The sequence below is a fragment of the Bufo bufo genome, chromosome 2 (genome assembly GCF_905171765.1).
Source record: "Bufo bufo chromosome 2, aBufBuf1.1, whole genome shotgun sequence".
Taxonomy (NCBI): domain Eukaryota; kingdom Metazoa; phylum Chordata; class Amphibia; order Anura; family Bufonidae; genus Bufo; species Bufo bufo.
Genome location: NC_053390.1, coordinates 549,293,988 through 549,316,917, shown reverse-complemented (window position 1 = coordinate 549,316,917; position 22,930 = coordinate 549,293,988). Strand labels below are relative to the sequence as shown.

The window sequence follows — 22,930 nt, the reverse complement described above, 5'->3', positions numbered from 1 at the left end:
TCCTCTCCACCACAGGAATTAGAGATGAGAAGTTATCTTTGTAGCGGGGTCGAGAAGGGTGAACAACCAGTAATCAGTGTTGGCCAAAATACGTAAAACGCAAGGGTCACAGGAAAGGCAGCATAACATAAAGTCAGCCATGTGTGTCAGAGTCCCAACAGACAAGGAGGATGACTCTCCATCTCCTCATCCTCTTCGGCCCATCCACGCTGAACAGGTGGAATAAACCTGCTATGGGTACTACCCTCTGTAGCGGAGGCAACCGTCTTCTGCTCCTCCTCCTCCATCATCCAATTTGCGCTGAGAAGTCGAACTGAGGGTGGTCTGGCTATCACCCTGTGTAATGTCTTCCCCCATTTCCACCTCTTCCACATGCAAAGCGTCGGCCTTAAATGTCAGCAGCGAGCGTTTGAGTAGATACAGAAGTGGGATGGTTACTCTGATAATAGCAGGATCGCCGCTCTCCATCTGTGTTGATTCCTCAAAGTTGCGTAAAACCTCACAGAGGTCAGACATTAATGCCCACTCGTCGCTTGTGAAGAGCGGAAGCTGACTGTAAAGGCGACGACCATGTTGCAGCTGGTATTCCACTACTGCCCTCTGCTGCTCACAAAGCCTGGCCAACATGTGGAACGTGGAGTTCCAGCGCGTGCTCACGTCGCACAACAGTCGGTGAGCTGGCAATTGCAAGCGCTGCTGCAGCGTTGCCAGACCGGTGGCAGCTGTAGATGACTTTCAGAAATGGGCACACACGTGGCGCACCTTCACCAGTAGCTCAGGCAAATTGGGGTAGGTTTTGAGAAACTGCTGAACCACTAAGTTGAACACATGGGCTAGGCATGGTATGTGTGTGAGCTTGCCGAGCTCCAAAACTGCCACCAATTTACAGCCATTATCAGACATAACCATGCCTGGTTGTAGGCTGAGTGGCGAGAGCCACAGCTCAGTCTGGTCCCTTATACCTTGCCACAGCTCTGCGGCGGTGTGCTGTTTGTCACCTAAGCAAATTAGTTTCACCACGGCCTGTTGCCGCTTCCCCACTGCAGTACTACACTGCTTCCAGCTACTGACTGATGGCTGACTGGTGCTGCAAGATGAGAATTCAGAGGTGGAAGTGGAGGAGGAGAAGGGGGGGGGGGGTTTGCAGCCACTAATGTAGGTGGTGACGGAATTCCGGATGGAAGTAGGGCCTGCAATCCTTGGCATCGGTGGTACCTGTGCCATCCCAGGGTACGACTCTCTCCCGGCCTCCACAACGTTCACCCAGTGTGCCGTCAGGGAAACCGCGGGACGGCCGCCGACATTAGGCTGCAGAAGGCCTCAGTGTCCACAAGCCTAAATGGCAACATTTCCAGGGCCAGTAATTTTGAAAGGTGCGCATTCAGTGCTATGGCCTTTGGGTGGGTGGCTGGGTATTTGCGCTTGCGTTCAAATGCCTGGGGTAATGACATTTGTACGCTGCGCTGGGACAGGGAAGTGGATGTGGTCACTGATGGTGCTTGCGAAGGTCCAGGTGCAGGGCAGGAGGCATCCTCGCCTGCGCCTTCGACAGGCGATTGGCCAGCACTAACCATAGGGGAAGAGGAGGCAGTGGTGTGACTCACAGACACAGATTGTGGACCCAGGTGTTCGTCCCACTTATTACGGTGCTTGGATGCCATGTGGCGGATCATGCTGGTGGTAGTAAGGTTGCTAGTGTTCACGCCCCTGCTCATTTTGGTACAGCACAGGTTGCAAATGACAATTCTTTTATTGTCCACACTTTCCTAAAAAAAGCGCCAGACTGCGGAATACCTACCCCTTGGCAAGGGAGATTGCCTTCTCCCTTTTGCTCGCCTTCTCTCTTTTGCCACCTCACTGCCTCTTCCAGCCTGCTGCGGTGCTGAGGATCCCTCCCCCTCTGTACTGCTGTCCTCGCTCGGCTTGCCACCTTCCCAGGTTGGGTCAGTGATTTCATTGCCAACCACCTCCTCTTCAACTTCCTCACTCTGGTCATCCTCCTGAGTTGTTGACCTAACTTATTGACAATTGTGTCTTATCCTCATCATCAACCTCTTGAGACACTAATTGCCGTTGACTTATTGGCAACTGTGTCTCATCATCATCATCATCCACCTCGTGAAACACTAATTGCCGTTCCCCACCATCATCTTTTTCTGACTGTGGATGCTCAAGAGTTTGGGAATTAGTGCACAAGATCTCCTTATGTCCCTCTTCAAGCGGGCTTGGCCAGAGGCCCAAATCAAGGAATTGCGATGAAAAGAGCTCCATGGAATATCCGAATGTGGGATCACTTGTTTGCCAAGACTCTCCCTGGTGGGAGGAAGGAGGATCAGGGTGAGGATTCTGTTGACCAGACTCTTGGCTACTGAGACTGGACTTTGTGGAAGACAGGGTGGTGCTTAACCGACTCGAAGCATTATCTGCTGCAATCCAACCAACCACCTGGTCGCACTGGTGTGACTTCGAGAGTGGTTTCATGCGCCGCCCTGCAAACTGGGATGTGAAGCTAGGTATCGTGGATGAGTGTGTTTCTTGTGCTCTGGCAGCAGGCACAGTTTCACCGCGCTCAGGGCCATGGCCTCTGAGTGCACCATCAGCAGCAAGGCACTTCCCTGTCCCTTACTGCTCGCCTTGAGCATATTAAAATGAATATATATGCTTGAAAGTATGTCACACGTACAGTAGCGAAGGTTTTGTAAGTGTATGCGCAAATAAATTAGACTGAATGTCACAGATATTTAGGATGTGCAAACTTTATACAGGAGATGTAGCGCAGGTAATGTCGCTGTCACCAGCAGCTAAGAAAAAATTACACTGAATGTCACAGATATTTAGGATCCGCAAATGTTATACAGGAGATGTAGAGCAGGTAATGTCGCTGTCACCAGCGGCGAAAAAATTACACTGAATGTCACAGATATTTAGGATGTGCAAACGTTATACAGGAGATGTAGCGCAGGTAATGTCGCTGTCACCAGCGGCGAATAAATTACACTGAATGTCACAGATATTTAGGATGCGCAAATGTTGTACAGGAGATGTAGTGCAGGTAATGTCGCCGTCACCAGCGGCAAAAAAATTACACTGAATGTCACAGATATTTAGGATGCGCAAATGTAACACAACAGATGTAGCAGAGGTTGTGTCACTGTCAGCAGCGGTCAAACAATTGCACGCAATTTAGGTTGCACTAATAATATATATTGCAGCCAGATAAAACAATAGTCCTTAAAAGGACTTTCAACAGTAAACCCTGCCTAAAAAAAAACAATTCCTGTCCCTACACTATCTGTCCCTTCTGCTGCAGATCTCCCTGACTAAGACTGACCAACATGGCTACGGCATTACAGTGAGTGTCAGTACTTTCCCGCACGTTTAATGTCTGCGTAGCAGCCAACAAACGTGCGGGTAGGAGACTCGAGCAATTCGATGCTCGAGTCAAAATTGTGTTCGGCCAAGCATGCTCGCCCATAACTAAAAATTATATAATTACATTTAGTTACTCAAATGAGGAGAGAATTCCTTCTTGTAGGTTTGAGGGGCATATGTAGAGAAAATAGTCTCCCCATAGCAAAAAGTGGGCTCCCAAATGGTGGTGGGTCACACCTCCCACTTTCCCACAAATATATAAGAACATCTGGAGCATTTTCTTCTGAATCCCTTCAGTCATGGCATAGAGAGATTGATCCACCCTAAACATCCCATCTACTCCATAGCAGCAGTAAGGGCTTTAAGTAAGATAACACATCAGATCCTTTAAAGTACTGTATTTTTGGCATTATTTTACAGATTGCAATGTTTTTTCATGGGGAAAGAATGATTTCGGTCAACTGGGGCTGGGCAAAGAGATGCCTAACCAAGCCATCCCTCAAGTTGTGAAGTCTCTGAAAGGCGTTCCTCTGCTTCAAGTCTCCGCAGGGGGTTCTCAGAGTTTTGCTCTGTCAATGTCAGGAATTGTGTTTGGATGGGGAAAGAATAATGCAGGACAAATAGGACTTCAGAGTGACCCTCTAAAAGGTAGATTGTGTTTATAGACATAATAGTCATCTGTATGAATACATGGTTGAGAAAAAAAAAAAACTTTTTTGTTGTCTTTTTAATAAGCAGGTGTCTTTAAACCACATGCAGTAAGTTCTTTGAGAGATAAAGGTGTTATCTATATCAGTTGTGGAGATGAACATACTGCCGTACTAAGCAAGGTACATACATTTTATACTATGAATGTCCAATATAAGAATAGTTACTGTAGAGCCTGATATAATAAAAAAAATAAAAACATTGAGGATTTACATGCTCCAGAGACTTTGTCCAGTAGTTATTATATACTTAGTAGAGGAAGGCAGATTAAAGTGTATATACTGATCATAGAAAGTTCAAGACAAAATGAAGCTCCCGTCAGGGTAACAGTTTTAGGTATTCTCTTCAGTCTTTATGTTTAGGATACATGCACATGGGTGCAGGTTTGAAAAAAATTAATTCCACAAGGATTTTCATGCAAATTTCTGTGCCTTTCCGCACCAATGTGTATCGACGTCTGCATGTGTTGCTTGCGGTTTTTGTTGCAGATTTGCCGCAGATCCACAAAAAATAAAAATCGCAAACAATTGACATGCTGGAGATTTCTAAATCCACAAGGCAGGTCATGTGATTTGTCAAATCAAACTCACTTTGCTTGTACTGTATTATTCTTTGGTTTTTCTGCATGAAAATTCATATGAAAAAACTGTGCGTAATCCACAATAAGTGCAGCCTTAGCGCGACTCAATAAAATGTCTTCTTCAAAATCCCATAAATCCTACTGACCACAGAGAACCAATGTAATTCCAGCAGAGTACTGACTCTTGTTGTTGCTCCCCACTTCAGGACACTCACAGCCTTCCTCACCTCTTTTTTCCTGGTGCATGCTCCTGTAGGATACATGCTCTTCCCGGGTCTTAAAGGACCACGGACTAACGTGTTCCCAGCCAATGGCAACATTTTCTGTGAAGAATATAGCACCTTCTCTGTCTGGGCAAAAGGTTCCTAGCTTGCCTAGTCCTGCAATAGTGTTCTATTGTATGTTCTGTCCTCCTGTGCCTGCCTGGTCACAGTATTGACCCCCTGCCCTGATCTACTGCTCATTTACCATTTTGCATGAGATCTACTATTTCTGACTTCAGCTTGCCTCTGATAACGCTTCTGACTGTCCCATTGGTGCCAAGCACTAATGTCTGTTGACTATCCTGGGTCAGCAGCTTTTGAATGAAAACTACTAATAGAGGGAGAGGCATGATGGCCCCTGCAATGAAGTCCAAATCACTGTACAGGGGTGAAAGCGTGAATACCAGGGGACCAACCTTGTCAACGCCATTAGGAGTAACCTCAAGCAAAATCTGTTAAGTGGCACCATGGGTCCACACCCTCTCCATTACAACTATCTTCTTCAGCCATGCCTCTATCATTATTATTATTATTATTATTTATTATAATTATTATGAAAGCGCCATTCATTCCATAGCGCTGTACATATGAAAAGGGGTATACATACATAATACAGACAATTGCACTAAGCATGAACAAGACAAGTTACAAACTGGTACAGAAGGAGAGAGAGCCCTGCCACTTCAGGGCTTACAATCTACATGGTATGGGAGAAGGACACAGTAGGAGAGGGTAACGTTGGTCATGGCGATATAGAGGCAGCAGGGTCATTGGTTGTAGGCTTGTCTGAAGAGGTGAGTTTTTAGGTTTCTTTTGAAGGATTCCACTGTAGGTGAGAGTCTGATATGTTGGGGTAGCGAGTTCCAGAGTGTGGGGGATGCACGGGAGAAATCTTGGAGTCAATTGTGGGAAGAGATAATAAGAACAGGAGAGAAGGAGGTCTTGTGAGGATCGGAGATTGCATGTGGGGATGTATCGGGAAAGTAGCTCAGAGATGTAGGGAGGGGACAGGTTGTGGACAGCCTTGTATGTATTTGTTAGTATCTTGAACTGAATTCATGGGGCAATGGGGAGCCAGTGAAGGGATTGGCAGAGGGGAGAGGTAGAGGAGTAACAGGGTGGGAGGTGGATTAGTTGGGCAGCAGAGTTGAGGATAGATTGCAGGGGTGCGAGAGTGCTAGATGGAAGGCCACAGAGGAGGATGTTGCAGTAGTCTAGGTGGGAGATGATGAGGTCATGTACAAGCATTTTCGCAAACTCAAAGTTGAGGAAAGCGCGGATGCGGGAGATGTTTTTGAGTTAGAGGCGGCAGATGTTGGAAAGGGCTTGGATGTGTGGTCGGAAGGAGAGGGCAGAAGCCAAGGTCACTCCAAGGCAGCGGACTTGGTTGACTGGGGAGAGTGTGCAGCCATTGATCATGATAGATAGGTCTGTTGGGGGGATTGAGCAAGATGGGCGAAAGATGATGAATTCTGTTTTATCAATTTTAAGTTTTAGAAAGCGAGAGGAGAAGAAGGAGGATATGGAAGATAGGCATTGTGGGATTCTGAATAGTAAGGTGGTGATGTCTGGACCAGAGAGGTAGATTTGTGTGTTGTCAGCATAAAAGTGATACTGAAAGCCATGGGACTCTATGAGCTGTGCCAGGCTGAAAGTGTAGATAGAGAAGAGCAGGGGGCCTAGGACAGAGCATTGCGGGACACCAACAGAGAGGAAATGAGACGAGGTGGTGGTGTGAGAGTGGGAGACGCTAAATGTCCGCTCTGTGAGGTATTATGTGATCCAGGAGAGGGCCAGGTCAGTGATGCCATGAGATGAGAGAGTTTGTAACAGAAGGGAGTGGTCGACAGTGTCAAAGGCAGAGGACAGGTCAAGGAGAAAGAGGGCAGAGTAATGTTTTTTTGGTTTTGGCTGTTAGTAGGTCATTGGTGACATTGGTGAGGGCAGTCTCAGTTGAGTGGTAGCCGGTCAAAGAGGGAGCAGGAGGAGAGATGAGAGGACAGTTCAGAATGGATATCTTGCTCAAGTAGCTTTGAGGCATATGGAAGAAGTGATATGGGGTGATAACTAGACAAAGAAGATGGGTCAAGTGAAGGCTTTTTGAGGATGGGTGTAATGGTAGCATGTTTATAACCAGAAGGGAAGACACCAGAGGTTACTGATAGGTTGAAGAGATGAGTAAGGGCTGGGATAAACTGTGGTGAGGTGGGATGGGATTGGGTCAAGTGCACATGTGGTGAGGTCCCAGTATTCCAAATATTCCAAATGAAACACATTTTATTTTGCTCCTGTCAGAGTGGAGAGGGCAGCCGGTCAGGCACCACATCTAATAAAAGGTACACATTTCTGGCTACTTTAACTCCTTTATCACAATCCAGTATTTCTATGACTGCTCTGAGCAAATGTAAATATACACTATATTTTTTGTTATTTCCTCACTCTGGCTGATAAATATAACCCTAAACTATGCCTTCTAGATAAGCATGACCACTTTCCTAGTTACTGTTAAATTTAACAAAATACAAAATTTTTTTGAAATTTGGAGACCAATGCAACTTTAAAAAGTGCCAAAATACTGGTGTAAACACCTAGATAAACATAGACAAAAGACCTTCTAATATTTTTGTGATCACAGTACTTCTACAAATAAAGATCTCATAGCAATTCCAATTATTTCACTTAAAGGCATTATTGACAGGGGGAGGGGGTTTTAGAGATGATGCCCCATCCATGTAACTTTTTAAACCTGCATTATTGATGGGATATATAAGTAGATAAAGGGTTGTTGTGGGACTAAGGCCGCATGCACAAGACCGTGTGCAGTCCGGGAAACATGGCCCGTGTGAAGGCTGCATCTCCTGAATGGACAAAGGCTCATCTGACCTTAAAGGGGTTCTTCAGGAATTAAAAAAATTAAAATACTTAAATATTACTTTATTATAAATATAGTCCCAAATACCTTTAATTAGTTATAATTAGTGTTGAATGAATCGAGCTTCAGATCAGAGATCCAAAGTCAATACGTTCAAACACTTCAGGTTTTAATGCTGTCTCAGCATTAAAATTGATTGCCTCCGTGTAGGCAAAATTTGTTTTACCCAAAGCCATGCTGTCACGGATGATGTTGCAGATAGCTGGAACTTATGAATAAACGTCCGACTGGCTTGATCCCAAACTAAGGAGCATATAGGTAAGCCCTATAAAACCCTAAGAGCTCTCCCTGACTGCTATGCCCATGCAAGGGTCTCAATGGTAGACGATTGCATGCCCACGTACCTAGACTGTGTGACACCTGAAAACCCTATAATAGTGAGGGAACACGACCACCGGCTCTCTGCACTTAATACGGACGGAGTCAGGGTCACCTAGAATCAAGCCAGAAAGGAAACACAATACATGAAAAGACTTATCTGAGTAAACAGCAGCAGCAGCCTCCAGCAATGAACACTTCATCCAGGAAGTAGTATAAACCGCAAAGTGAGGCAGTATGGGAGGGAATATAAAAGGGAGACAATTAGTCTAAATAGGTGACACCTGGGAGAAGGAAAGGAGATGACAAAGTGAAACCAAAACAAAGAACATCATGCAAGAGGTAGAGAAGGACGTCTGCCAGACCTTCTCACAGAACTGGCGGTGACACATGCGAGACTTCGGTAAATTAATTTGGTAATCATATCTGCGTCTTTAAAAACATTTGAAAATAGCAATCCGAAGTTGGGTTTGGTACCGAGGTACCAGCCGGTACCAAACCACACTTCGTATTGCTATTTTAAAAACAGAAGCCATCATTAAAACCAAAGTGTTTGAATTAATCAACTTTGGATGTCTAATACGAAGCTTGATTTGCTCAACACTAGTTATAATGGCTCGTTTTGTCTAGGGAGCAATCATTAGGAGAAATAAAATGGCCTCCATCCTATCAGTACACACAAAACCTGTCCTAATCACACAGGAGGACAAGTTACTTCAGAGCACTGAGCTACAGAGTTGCCTCATCCCCCTCTCTGCTCTTCCTGTCAGGTATTATGATCCTGAATACAGCGAATCTTTAGATGAACCTCTGTGGGAATGGAGTTCATGAGGAGACATGAAGTACAGAGAGGATGGACAGGACACTGTGGTAATGTGGGGATGTGGTAATGGAGACTGCATACAAGTGCTACCGCTCATTACCCGCACCCCCACCTCCTCTCTGTACTCTCTGTCCTTAGTCCCTATTCTTGGCTGGAGATCAGGAGAAGGATGCACAGTCCCTCTCCATAGCCTTTAATTGGGGTGTTAGAAATAGAAAAACTGTTCTTCTGTTTCTAAAACCTGAATCATATTGTATGAAAAGAGGGGCTGTTTAAATACACTCTACTATCATTTTATTTAATACAAGTGATGCAGCTCATCAACATTGTATAATTTGTAATTGGTTTCTAATGTCCTAAAATTTCAATATTAACATTTCAATTTTAGGAGGGCACTGTATACACTTTTGGAGATGGAACACAAGGACAGTTAGGGAAGAGTTCTATTACTCACACTTCTGTGCCTCAGAAGATAGAAGAATATGAAAGGCAGGTTTCACAGATAGCCTGTGGAAGGTAAGCAATAAAGGTGCTTTGCCCAGGGTTGGCTAATCAGTCTGCTGCCTAAAGAAAAGCCATATAAACATCTGCACCAGTAATGGGAAAGCTGTGGAAGAAACACATTGTCTGGTGATTTCCAGCTGTGTGTGAGTATAGATACAGCTACGGCCTCTTTCCCCCACAGTGGACACAAACTGCAGAGGTCCACTGGCGGAGAACAGTATATGGGTTCCTTGCTTTAATTACCCGTATTTTTAGCCCTATAAGACGCACCGGCCTATAAGACGCACCTGGGTTTTTGAGGAGGAAAATAATAATAAAAAATATTTAACCAAAAAGTGTGCTTTTGGTGGGTTTTAAACTAATGGTGGTCTGTGGATGACACTATTATGGGGGATCACGCACCTGCTCCTCCCACTTTATCAATGAAGCAGGTGGCGCAGGCGCGTGACGTAGTGAGTTACGCTGCAGCCGCCCGGCCTCCTGCCTGCTACGGGAGTTTAGTAAGTGCTACATGCTGGATTTCAGAGGATTTCTATACTTTAACATTGCCTACACGTTAGATATGATTACTACAGTGAGCGGGGCCCAGTGTAATAGAATACAGCGACTGCATCGGGCCCCGCTGCCATAACAGCACCAGAAGCCGCCCCCCAGCCCCTGTTTTGGGAGTCATTCGCTACACAGGGACACTGTTATGGGGGGGGGGGGGGGGGAATCTGTGGATGACACATAGCATAAGATGCTATATATGTGTCATCCACAGATCCCCCCCATAGCAGTGTCATTTCATCCACAGATGTCCCCATAACAGTGCCATCCACAGATGCCCCCATAACAGTGTCATCCACAGATTTACCCCATAACAGTGTCATTTGCCCCCGTAACAGTGCCCCTCCTCCCTCCCCGCTGATACACCGCCGACAGCATCGCTGCGGCGGTGTGTCAGTGTAAATGGCAGCATTCGCCCCATAAGGGGGGGGGGGAGTGCGTCTTATAGGGCGAAAAATACGGTAGATTAAAGCTGCTCATAAACATATAATTTGCCAAATCTGCTGATTTTGGCAGGACAGGCCCACTATCTGATGTGTATGGGGGCCCCCAAACTCTTCCCTAATTGCAGATGATGGGGAGATAATGATCAGGCAATTGGTTTTCAACATGCCCATTCTTTTTGGGGAGATAAGTAGCTTTCAGAGGTGTCTGGCAGTAGATTTCTCCAACTCCTCACTCAGACAACATGCATGTATGGTCACACCCAGTGCGCATGTGTATCAGGAGGTCAGGATAAATAGCTGCCGAATGAGAATTTGGCTGACAGTTATCTAATAGTCAACCAGTAATTGTCAGCCATGAAATTCATAAGCTGAGTCCCTGAGATACAATCTAATAGAACACAGGAATAGTGTTGGGCGCGAATATTCGAACAGCGAATATTATTCGCGAATATCGGCACTTCGAGAATTCGCGAATATTCAGAATAAAGTGATATATATTTGTAATTTTGAATATTCTGGATTTTTTTTTCATCAGTAACCTCCCTTCTTGCTTGTGGGCCAATGAGGCTGAAATGTCTTTGTCTGAGCTTAGCAACATCCCTAGCAACCAATAGGAAAGTTGCCTAGATAGTTAGTTAGTTAGTTAGTTAGCTTATATATACACTGCTCAAAAAAATAAAGGGAACACTTAAACAACTCAATGTAACTCCAAGTCAATCACACTTCTGTGAAATCAAACTGTCCACTTAGGAAGCAACACTGAGTGACAATCAATTTCACATGCTGTTGTGCAAATGGGATAGACAACAGGTGGAAATTATAGGCAATTAGCAAGACACCCCCAATAAAAGAGTGGTTCTGCAGGTGGTGACCACAGACCACGTCTCAGTTCCTATGCTTCCTGGCTGATGTTTTGGTCACTTTTGAATGCTGGCGGTGCTTTCACTCTAGTGGTAGCATGAGACGGAGTCTACAACCCACACAAGTGGCTCAGGTAGTGCAGCTTATCCAGGATGGCACATCAATGCGAGCTGTGGCAAGAAGGTTTGCTGTGTCTGTCAGCGTAGTGTCCAGAGCATGGAGGCGCTACCAGGAGACAGACCAGTACATCAGGAGACGTGGAAGAGGCCGTAGGAGGGCAACAACCCAGCAGCAGGACCGCTACCTCTGCCTTTGTGCAAGGAGGAACAGGAGGAGCACTGGCAGAGCCCTGCAAAATGACCTCCAGCAGGCCACAAATGTGCATGTGTCTGATCAAACGGTCAGAAAAAGACTCCATGAGGGTGATATGAGGGCCCGACGTCCACAGGTGGGGGTTGTTCTTACAACCCAACACCGTGCAGGACGTTTGGCATTTGCCAGAGAACACCAAGATTGGCAAATTCGCCACTGGCGCCCTGTGCTCTTCACAGATGAAAGCAGGTTCACACTGAGAACATGTGACAGACGTGACAGAGTCTGGAGACGCCGTGGAGAAGGTTCTGCTGCCTGCAACATCCTCCAGCATGACCGGTTTGGCATTGAGTCAGTAATGGTGTGAGGTGGCATTTCTTTGGAGGGCCGCACAGCCCTCCATGTGCTCGCCAGAGGTAGCCTGACTGCCATTAGGTACCGAGATGAGATCCTCAGACCCCTTGTGAGACCATATGCTGGTGCGGTTGGCCCTGGGTTCCTCCTAATGCAAGACAATGCTAGACCTCATGTGGCTGGAGTATGTCAGCAGTTCCTGCAAGACGAAGGCATTGATGCTATGGACTGGCCCGCCTGTTCCCCAGACCTGAATCCAATTGAGCACATCTGGGACATCATGTCTCGCTCTATCCACCAACGTCACGTTGCACCACAGACTGTCCAGGAGTTGGCAGATGCTTTAGTCCAGGTCTGGGAGGAGATCCCTCAGGAGACCGTCCGCCACCTCATCAGGAGCATGCACAGGCGTTGTAGGGAGGTCAAACAGGCACGTGGAGGCCACACACACTACTGAGCCTCATTTTGACTTGTTTAAAGGACATTACATCAAAGTTGGATCAGCCTGTAGTGTGTTTTTCCACTTTAATTTTGAGTGTGACTCCAAATCCAGACCCCCATGGGTTGAAAAATTAGATTTCCATTTTTTTATTTTTGTGTGATTTTGTTGTCAGCACATTCAACTATGTAAAGAACAAAGTATTTCAGAAGAATATTTAATTAACTCAGATCTAGGATGTGTTATTTTTGTGTTCCCTTTATTTTTTTGAGCAGTTAATTATAATATTATATATTATATTATATTATATAATATTATTATAAGTTAAATACAGATAATTAGTGGGAGATAGTCAGTGTAGGTTAGATAGTGATATAGTGTAGCTGATAGGTTCTTCTGTCCATAGATACATGCTACATACATAGTGCTGTATGTATGTATGCTACATACATACATAGTGCTGTGATGTCACAAGTTCACAACAATACTTAGTGCACCAATCACTAATAAGTAGTCAGAACTGTTAAAATATGAAGTTGCATGTATTGCGCCAAAATATTTGCATCATTAGTGCCGATCTCGCAATCGCGCATATATTTTGGAGCACTCTATCTGCATATAAAGCTATTATAATGTTCTGCCTTGCGAACCATTTAGCCTCATGCACACGACCATTGTTCGGGTCCACATCCGAGCCGGAGTTTTTGCGGACAAGAATAGGCATTTCTACAATGGGCTGCCCGTTCCGTTCCGCAAATTGCGGAAGGCACACGGGCGCCTTTCGTTTTTTGGGGATCCACGGTTTGCAGACCGCAAAAAACGGAACTGTCGTGTGCATGAGGCCTTTTCTCCAGTCTCAGGAAACTTCTAGCAGCTTGAAAATTTTTGCTATAGTGACCCACGCCTACTGTATATTCCTGCGTATAAGACTACTTTTTAACACATGAAAATCTTCTCAAAAGTCGGGGGTCGTCTTATACGCCGGGTATGGCGGGCGCTGCAGTGCCGGGACGCCCGAATTATCAACAGAGAGAGCCCGGGCTATTGCCTTGTATCCCCAGCAGCTGAGAGCTGCGATGTAACCCACGGCATATGCCTCCCCCGCGCTGTACCTTGTATACCGCCCCCTGCTCTGTACCTTGTATGCCTCCCCCCTGCTCTGTACCTTGTATGCTCCTTGTACCGCCATCCTCCCGGCCGCTCGCATCTCGCTCCTATGCATGTGCGAGATTTCATGCGGCGAGCGTGGATACACGGGATCCTCACGGCCATAACATAACAAAAACATGTTCAGGGTATAGGTGCCACATGTTTAGGGTCTGGGAGGCAGGGAGGGAGGACAAGGAAGGTGGTGGGATGCAGGGATGGTGGTGATACCATGGGATGGCGGTGGTACCTAGGGATGGTGGTGGGATGCAGGGATGGCAGTGGTATCTAGGGATGGTGGTGGGATGCAGGGATGGTGGTGGGATGCAGGGATGGCAGTGGTACCCAGGGATGGTGGTGGGATGCAGTAATGTACTGCTGTGTGTTGAAAAAGGGGTAGTCTTATACGGCGAGTATATCCCAAACTCTATATTTTCAGTGTAAAAGTTGGGGGTCGTCTTATACGCCCAGTCGTCTTATACGCCGGCATATACGTATATTTAACGCGCATTACGCGAATATTACATTGCTGATTTATCGCGATCAAGAAAATAATCTCGAATTCGCGAATATATAACGATTATTCTACCAAATATTCACAAAATATTGCGAATTCGAATATTGCCCCTGCCGCTCATCACTACATAGGAAGCTACTTTTAAAAGGAACATGTCACCAGTTTTATGCTCCTGTCTGAGGGCTACATAACCTAGTGACAGATCCCCTTAGCAAAATGATGGTTCACTTTCTTTAATTGACCAAGCTGTTTAGCTAAAATCGTGTACTGATGAGCTCCAGTTCTGGGGCTGATCAATACCGAGTGCAAGACAATGAGTCCTGATATTCATGAGTTCCCTACCCTCCCTGTCCCTGCCGCTGATTGACAGTTTTTTCCCTACTACAATCAGTGGTGAGATGCAGGGAGAGCTGGAAGCTCATGCATATCAGCTCATGAAGCTCATGAAATCCAGTGCACCAGCAATTCTGAAAATAATCCACAATAAATATGAAAATCCACAGCTGACCCTAGTTGAATTTGTTTCACTCGATGCACATGTAGTTTTATGTAGTATTGTGGCACAGGGGTGCACTGGGAACTTAAAGTGGCCCTGGACAAAATACTAAAAGTGGCCCCATTTTGTAGTTGGGTCCAAATTGATGGAAGACCAGGCCAGCAATACCATATTGTGGCACATTATACCACCCCAACAGAGCCAAATACCACAGTCCATCACAAAATACTGCCTGTAGCACAAAATACATCCCCAATAACTTCACTGGCCGGCCGTAAGGAGAGCTCTGTAAGGTCTATGGCCAATCCACCCCTGTTGTGGCATTTTCAAACTTCTGTATAAAAACAGTCACACCACACGGACAATTTTTAATTTGGCAGTAGATCCATATTTCCGTGTAGAATATGGACCCAGTGACCTGTCTCCAGTGTTCTTCACGTAACTGTTCTATGAGACATTGACCAAAGTAATGCATACCATTAGTTTCTTGTCATAAACCTTGGCTTAGTTGCCCATAGCAGCCAATCAGATTCCGCCTTTCATTTTTTTAGAGCTGCTCTGGAAAATGAAAGAATTAATCTGATTGGTTACTGGGGGCAACTAAGACCTCACATCTCCGTTTTGCTCTGAGGTCTGGCAGTGATCTGGCCAATTTACAGCATCAATGCTGAGTTTCGGCCGGATAAAGTCTGTAGCATGCAATGGTTTTTTGTCCAGCCGACATTTGCGCTGGATCCAGCACCCAGATCTCTGAAACGAAGATGTGAATTAGGTCTTAGTCAGTTTTTCTTTACACCAGTTTTGATAAATCTCCCCCAATGTCTGTAGAGGATCCTGTTCAATAGTACTGTTTTGTGTTTCCAGCTATCACACACTTCTATATGTTCTCACGTCTAATCAAATTGTATCCTTTGGTCATGGAATACAAGTGAAACTAGATGATCATCCACCAGAAGTCCCATTGGAAGCTGACATTGTGTTCACTTCAAAAGGTACAATGTTTTCAGTTCAATGATCAGGTTTTGTAGGATACTAAGGCTAGAGCTCCACAGTGACATTTGGTAGTTGGAGAGCTGGTGTAACACTGCAGCATTACCCTTACTCAAATGACCTCAATGTTTCACTATGGGGTTAAAAATGGTTATCTATTGTATGTCACTGTTAGTTTCAGACATTATACCTTAAGTCAGGGTTTCTCAACTCCGGTCTTCAGGACCCACCTACCGGTCAGGAGTTGAGAATATCCCACAGAATGAATACCTGTGGTAAGTCCTGATGCATGGACACTAATTATATCACCTGCTCAATACTAAGGAAATCCTGAAAACATGACTGGTAGGTGGGTCCCGAGGACCGGAGTTGAGAAACCCTGCCTTAGGTCATGTTGGAACTTGCGACTTTAGTACGTTCGTGGTACACTTCATAATCTTCTCATCAAAATCTAAAAGTCCTTGTATAATCATAAAATACATATAGTGGAAGTTATTTGGTTACTAATTTGTGTGGCATAACTACAGTGCATTGAAAACGTATTCATATCCCTTGAACTGGCATAGATTTCAGTTATAATTTATGGCACTTTTTGGCATAAATAATATTAAATGTATATGGCTGTGAAGACCCTGCTCCTTCTACTAAGCTCCATCCATTTTGTTTAAGAAACTCTAAAATTTTCACCTTTTCTACTCCAGAAAACTGGCATAACTGTTTTGTAAATGAACCGCATGGTTTCAAGAATAAAACAATGTCATAATCAATCAGATTTGTAAGAACATTACAAAGTTACACTTGGGAGGTCATCTTGAAGGTCAAAGCAGTTTGCATCCTTAAGGTTTTTTTTTTCCAGTTAGAACAAGTTCTCTAACCTCAGTGGATAAGGGATCACTTGTTCTAACCAGAATACTCCTTTAAAGGGGTTAGATAACTAGCTGCCCAATTTTCAACAAATGCATTAGAAGGTTTATATGAAATTTTACTAATGTAGTATTTTTTTTTCCAGACCTCAAGGACATTTCTTTAAAGCAGATCTTTGCTGGGAACAATGTCAGCTTTGCAACCTCCACTCTGCAACCACAGGTTTGATGAGGCTTTTTAATGAGTCAGTAAACATTACAGACCTAGGTAAAAGTACATTTGCATGGAAGGAATATTTTTTTTTCAAATAGCCAATAATCGATTTGTGTCTAGAATCTGTTGGACATTTCTATAATAATGATCCTTACAGCCAGTGAAGAGGAGTTTTCTAGATGCCCCAAATCTCATAAGAACTGTCCAGTAGGCATCTACTACTACTTTAGTAGAATAATCTTTTCTGGCATTTCTTTTGATCTTCTTTCCAACTAATTTCAGATTGTGCAACTTTATGTTTAGTTTCTTATCAAAAACCCTTGCGTGAACAATTTAACATATTTAAAGAGACATTTCCATCAGAAAGGGGTATTGTTTATTGATCAAGGCTACGGGAAGGTCATATAGCTTACCACTAAACCACATTGCAAAGTTCAAATCCCGGGAAAATGTAACGGTGCATGGAGACGCCGTTCCGGAAACGGTCCAATACTGATAAGAGAAATTGGTCACTTCTAAAAAGATCCATAAAATGCAGATTCACATGCTATGCATTTCGGACGAATGCATGTCGTCCTTCATCATGGCATGTGTTCATCTGAAACGCGTAGCATGTGAATCTAAACTTTATGGATCTTTTTAGAAGTGACCAATTTAGAATCGTTTTATCAAGCTAGATTTCTCTTCAGAGCAGTTAAAAAAAAAAAAAAAAAAAAAGAATATTCATACAAAACACTCTCTTTAGAATTTGTGGCTATTTTTCATTTTGACAGTACCATTAAAAATTATATAAAAAAACATAAGAGGTTATTTATGAAATCAGACATGTCAGTTTTGTGGCGCAAAAAAGTCACAAATCATGGCAATTGCAGCATTTCCATGGCAACTGTGACATTTTTTTGACATCTCGTGATCCTCAACACTTTTTTTTTACTGTTGTCTACGTTTAAGAGTCCTGGATTATATCACATTTACTGTCTGTGACATTTGAAATGTCAATGAAAAGTCGGAAAAAAGTTGCATCCTACACGAGGCAGCCCTCTGGTGTATTTTTTAGGACTAAGGGCTCATGCACACAAACGTATTTTCTTTCCATCTCCATTTGTTTTTGTTTTTGTGGACTGTATGTGGGTCCATTCATTTAAATGGGTCCGCAAAAAAATGGAAATTACTTAGTGTGCATTCTGTTTACGTATGTCCTCATGCCTACTATTGTCCGCAAATCACGTTCCGTGGCTTAATTTAAGTCAATGGTTCTGCAAAAAAAATGGAATGCATACGGAACATCACTGCATGTCATCCGTTTTTTTGTGGAACCATTATTTAGATATTACAGGCCAAAGCCACCTTTGACATGTGCTTTGTGTTTATACACATTGGCTAAGCACATGTTCAGACCTCTAATGCACAGCAAAAGGATTTCCTGTGGTTAGCATGGAGGCGAACGATTGATTTTCCTCATACAGGAGAACCCACAAATATGGAACACACGGACAGACAGCTACCAGGACCATGTAGCAAAGAATGCGACCTGGGAGGAGGTGTCACACACAATGCTGCCATGAGAGTGGGAGAAAGGCGACCAAAAAAAGCAGGCTGATCTAGGTAAGACCACCCATGACGAATATTCGGTCATTTATCAAACTGGTGTAAAGTAGAACTGGCTTAGTTGCCCATAGCGACCAATCAAATTGACAGTAGCTGTCAACAAAGAAATCTGATTGGTTGCCATGGGCAACTAAGCCAGTTCTACTTTACACCAGTTTGATAAATGACCCCATAAGTTTTTGACAATGTGCTTTTCACCATTGAGGCAGTTGCATAGCTATAGGGGAATAAGGGCCTAGACATGTTAATCAAAATGCCCCCACAATGGCTGTGCCCCATCTATTGAAGATACTTACCCGGTCCCCAGCACCCGTGTCACTCCTAACCCGTCCACGATGGCCATTGCATTTCCCTATTGTGTGGGACCAAACATCCTGCGAGGGTGTTGTACAGCTGCAACTGTCACCAACTCCCTTGCATCATGGGTGACATCATTTTTGGGAAATACACACAAAAGTGAGCCTTGCATGGGACAAGTGTCTATAAATTAATTAGGTTTGAATTTTTGACTTTTGATATACTGCCGGGATGCTCAATCTGTGGCTCTCCAGCTGTTGCCAAACTCCAACTCCCACCATGCCCTGACTGACTACAGCTATCAGCCTAAAGCAGGCCATGGTGGGAGTTGTAGTTCGATAGCAGCTGCAGGGCCGCAGGTTGGCCATCCCTGATATAGTGCATTTTGGTGCATTTGTTTTACAATGTCAAATTCATTATATGGCTATGTAAGGCTCCTTTCACACTAGCGTTCGGGGCTCCGCTTGTGAGTTCCGTTTGAAGGGGCCCGCTCAGAATGCATCAGTCTGGCTCCGTTTGTCCTCCGCTCCGCTCAGCAGGCGGACACCTGAACGCAGCTTGCAGCGTTCAGGTGTCCGCCTGGCCGTGCGGAGGCAAACGGATCCGTCCAGACTTACAATGTAAGTCAATGGGGACGGATCCGTTTGAAGTTGACACAGTATGGCTCAATTTTCAAACGGATCCGTCTCCCATTGACTTTCAATGTAAAGTCAAAACGGATCCGTTTGCATTATCATGAACAAAAAAAAATAAAAAAAAATTTTTAATTTTTTTTTTGTTCATGGTAATGCAAACGGATCCGTTCTGAACGGATCTAAGCGTTTGCATTATAGGTGCGGATCCGTCTGGGCACATACCAGACGGATCCGACCTAAACGCAGGTGTGAAAGTAGCCTAATAGTCACATATACATCATTTAAGAGACATTGATGTTACATATACATGATTAAAGTAATTTTTCACTGTATACATGTTTCAAGAAATGTGAAATGTCTTATAATAGTATTGTAAATATTTGAACTGAACGATATGTAATTTTTTTTTTCTATTGTGTTTTCACAGTCCTTAAAGTGAAGAACCGATGGCAATCTTGCTGGGATCAATTTCGACGGGAACTTTGTGCTACACACGGCCAAAGCGCTGATGGTGGCTCGAGAAAACAGCAATACATGTACCCCAGGCAGCTCCAATTTCTTAAACCCATTCTGGATCTGAGGCCTTTAGTATATACTCTACTTTCTGTGAGTAGAATGGTAGTGCAGTTTATATTTTATAATAGCAATAGCCTATTCAAAGACAATAGCCCATCCAAAGACGAACAAGCTGCTCAGAGTCAGGAATCCCCTTGTCCAGTTTTGCCAGATGTTGAGGCAAGCAGACAGGATCAAGACATTCAAGAACGTCATCCGGAGGAGTCAGCCATGGACCCAGTCCACAACCCCTACAACAGGGGGGCTAGGGCCACTCTTGTCTCTGGGTCAGATACTCGAACAAGCCTAGATTTGGAAATGTTACAGTATCTGAGCCAGAGAAGAAATCAAAGTAAGGAGGAGTGTATGTTATGTGGCCTAGCTCCCTTAATCCAAAACTGGCACACCCAAAAACTTAGGTTGTATGTCAGTGCAATGGCCTCAGTTGCTGCTATAATGTACTCACCACTCGATCAAGTGAAACTACACAGATTTCTGGACAAAATAAAGCAGCGGACTGTGGGGTTGACAATGGATCCTCAACCAGGAGCAAGCTTCACAACCCACCATCCATGCCAAGCCACTTATTTCTAGCCCCTGTATTCATAGGAATGGGAACATGGCTTTCAACATCCTATCCTGGCCCATGCCAACCATACCACTCACAAGGTAATGTGGGTGCTCACCCAGGCCATGCACCTTGCCCTTTCAGCAGGGAATTTTGATTTATAATTTATTTGTTTGGGCTGAAACATAATCCAATTTTTTTTTTTTTATTGTTTTTAAATTAAAATAAGTAGACGTGTAAATATGTTTAATCTTTATTTCATTAATGTGAACATTTATATACTATACATGCCTTTGCCTTAAAAAATAAAATAAAAATAGTAGCAGACAGTTATAGATGAAAATACATTTGGAAACAATTTAATTGTAAATTTTATTAGATGTTAGGCCATATATTGAAAGCAAAAGTCCAAATACAAAACATAATTTTATGGTACCTCATTCAAACAGAGTGCCCATACACTCCTGGTACCTTGGACAGTTCCTTCAAGTGTCAGTTCTTATAGTATTTCAGGGATGGGCAACCTGCAACCCCCCAGCTACTGTCAAACTACAACTCCCACCATGACCTGCTGAAGACTAATAGCTGTCAGCTGTCTGGACATGATGGGATTTGTAGTTTGGCAACAGCTGGAGGGCTGCAGGTTCCACATACCTGGAGTATCACATTGCTAAAATCCCCACAATTTGGGCAAATTTACGCAAACTACATACAACACACAATACATGTAATTTCTTGTTATTTATTTATAAAAAGAGGTATTAGAGGATAGTAGGCAAAAAAAATTATCAACAATTATGAACTTATAAGTAGTGTCTGCCAAAGCCAACAGCACTAAAGAAAAGTATTGTTTATATTGCAGTACATGGACCCAGAGTGAGGAGGCTTCTTAACACATATGTGTTTGCCATCCATTGCTCCTGAGCAGTTTCGGAACTGCGCATAAGGATGAAAGCTCTCAGCAATTTGGATCCAATCCTCAGCCTTGGGCTCTGGCATCACCACTTCTCAGAGTCGCAGCCAAATCAATTGACGTGTTTGACAAACAATTGCATAAATCGTTGAGACTCCCAGCAGGAACTGAAAATGCAGCAAAGCAAATGAATTCCCAGTTGCCAGAAATCGAAAAAACATAAGACAAAAAGATAAAATAACATTAAAAAACATGCTAAGGAAAGGTTGGGGTAGTGGTTGAACTTAAAGTGCGTCTCCTGCAGGAGTAAGACACTGGCCCCAGATTTGCGTAACAATGCGAAGACCTGACTCCTCTTAGAGGGGGAGTTGAAGCCCCTAACATTTTAGGAAGCAAATGATAAGTCAGCCATGGCATCTTAAACGTTGAGGGTTACCTTGCTGAGGTGCGTCCTCTCCCCAGGTAGACGCACTTCGTTCGCACAAGATCTGATCTGTCTGGTTGGGTGGGCCGGATGCCAGAGGTGTCCCCATAATTTTTTGGTTCCTCGAGGATGATGGAGTATGTACCTTAAACAAAGCAAGAACAATAACATATGTAACAAAAGTATAAACTTTCAACAAGGTATGCCCGTTAAGGCGAATTGTAACGGTGTGTGAGGTGATTATTTCTGCGTCCTCTATTTTCTTGGTCCTCCAGAGCGCTGTGAAGGTCGTTAAGGTGTGTACAACATTTCTGCAGGGAGGACGCGTGGCTGTTTGGTGAGCCAGAATCGCGGTCTGGTGGGTTTCCAGCGCCACTACTCTGTCGCCAATGTGATGCATATCATGGCGGAGAGCCATGAGTTCACTTAGGATCGGCTCTAAGGCTTTGCCGAGCGTTTGCTTCAGGAAGCGGCGGGTGATCGGGAGGGCCGTCCTGCTATGGGAATCTTCAGTGTCGGATTCCCCTTCAGAGAGGTCAGTGGCGCGCTCAATAACCTTAAGAGATGGAGTCGGCGCCATCTTGGGCTCAATACTGGCTATCCACTACTCTTCCCTCCATGGAACAATGGAAGCAGAAAATAGACCAATTGTATTGCTTTGAAGAACTATCTTCATGGGAAGCCCGAAACCACCAAAATTTTTTAAACCAATGGCGACTATGGCAGGAATTCAGATTTACTACTTAATTGATATTCCCATTATAGTCCAGTCAGATGGGGGGATGCAATAAACAGGTCATTATTTAAACCTTTAACCCATATAACACCTCTTTTAAGTACGTAGGGATAGGCTAACGATGGTCGACAACACTAGAATGCAGTAATTTATATATACAGATTACGAAAATGCTGTATGAAATAACACCTCCATTGTCTTGTGTACATCCAGACTGTATGACCTCCTTATTATCTTCTGCGTCATGTTAGACGCTCTGAATACTCAATATGTACCTTGTATTGTTACATTTTGGAAAATTACAAATTTATTTTAAAAAAACAAAAACATGCTAAGAAAGCAACATAAAATATAAATATATATAAATCTAAAAAGCATAAGCATAGAGAAGGATTTGGGTGTCCTTGTGGATGGTAGATTAAATTACAGCATACAATGTCAATCAGCTGCTTCTAAGGCCACCAGGATATTGTCATGCATTAAACTAGTCATGGACTCGCGGGGCAG

At 44.0% G+C, this 22,930-nt stretch overlaps 1 protein-coding gene across 4 annotated transcripts in view; it reads left to right on the top strand.

Annotated features, from left to right (window-relative positions):
- The window catches only part of HERC6 (HECT and RLD domain containing E3 ubiquitin protein ligase family member 6), a 99,872-nt gene that overhangs the window by 15,174 nt on the left and 61,768 nt on the right, over positions 1-22,930 (top strand). For 2 of the 4 annotated variants that reach the window (XM_040418092.1, XM_040418091.1), the window contains exons 4-8: positions 3,793-4,020; positions 4,111-4,202; positions 9,385-9,512; positions 15,485-15,612; positions 16,620-16,696. In XM_040418092.1, the coding sequence (XP_040274026.1) occupies positions 3,793-4,020; positions 4,111-4,202; positions 9,385-9,512; positions 15,485-15,612; positions 16,620-16,696 (653 nt within the window). Of the gene's footprint in view, positions 1-3,792; positions 4,021-4,107; positions 4,203-9,384; positions 9,513-15,484; positions 15,613-16,619; positions 16,697-22,930 lie in introns of all 4 variants that reach the window. The other 2 variants (XM_040418090.1, XM_040418089.1) reach the window with 1 other exon arrangement.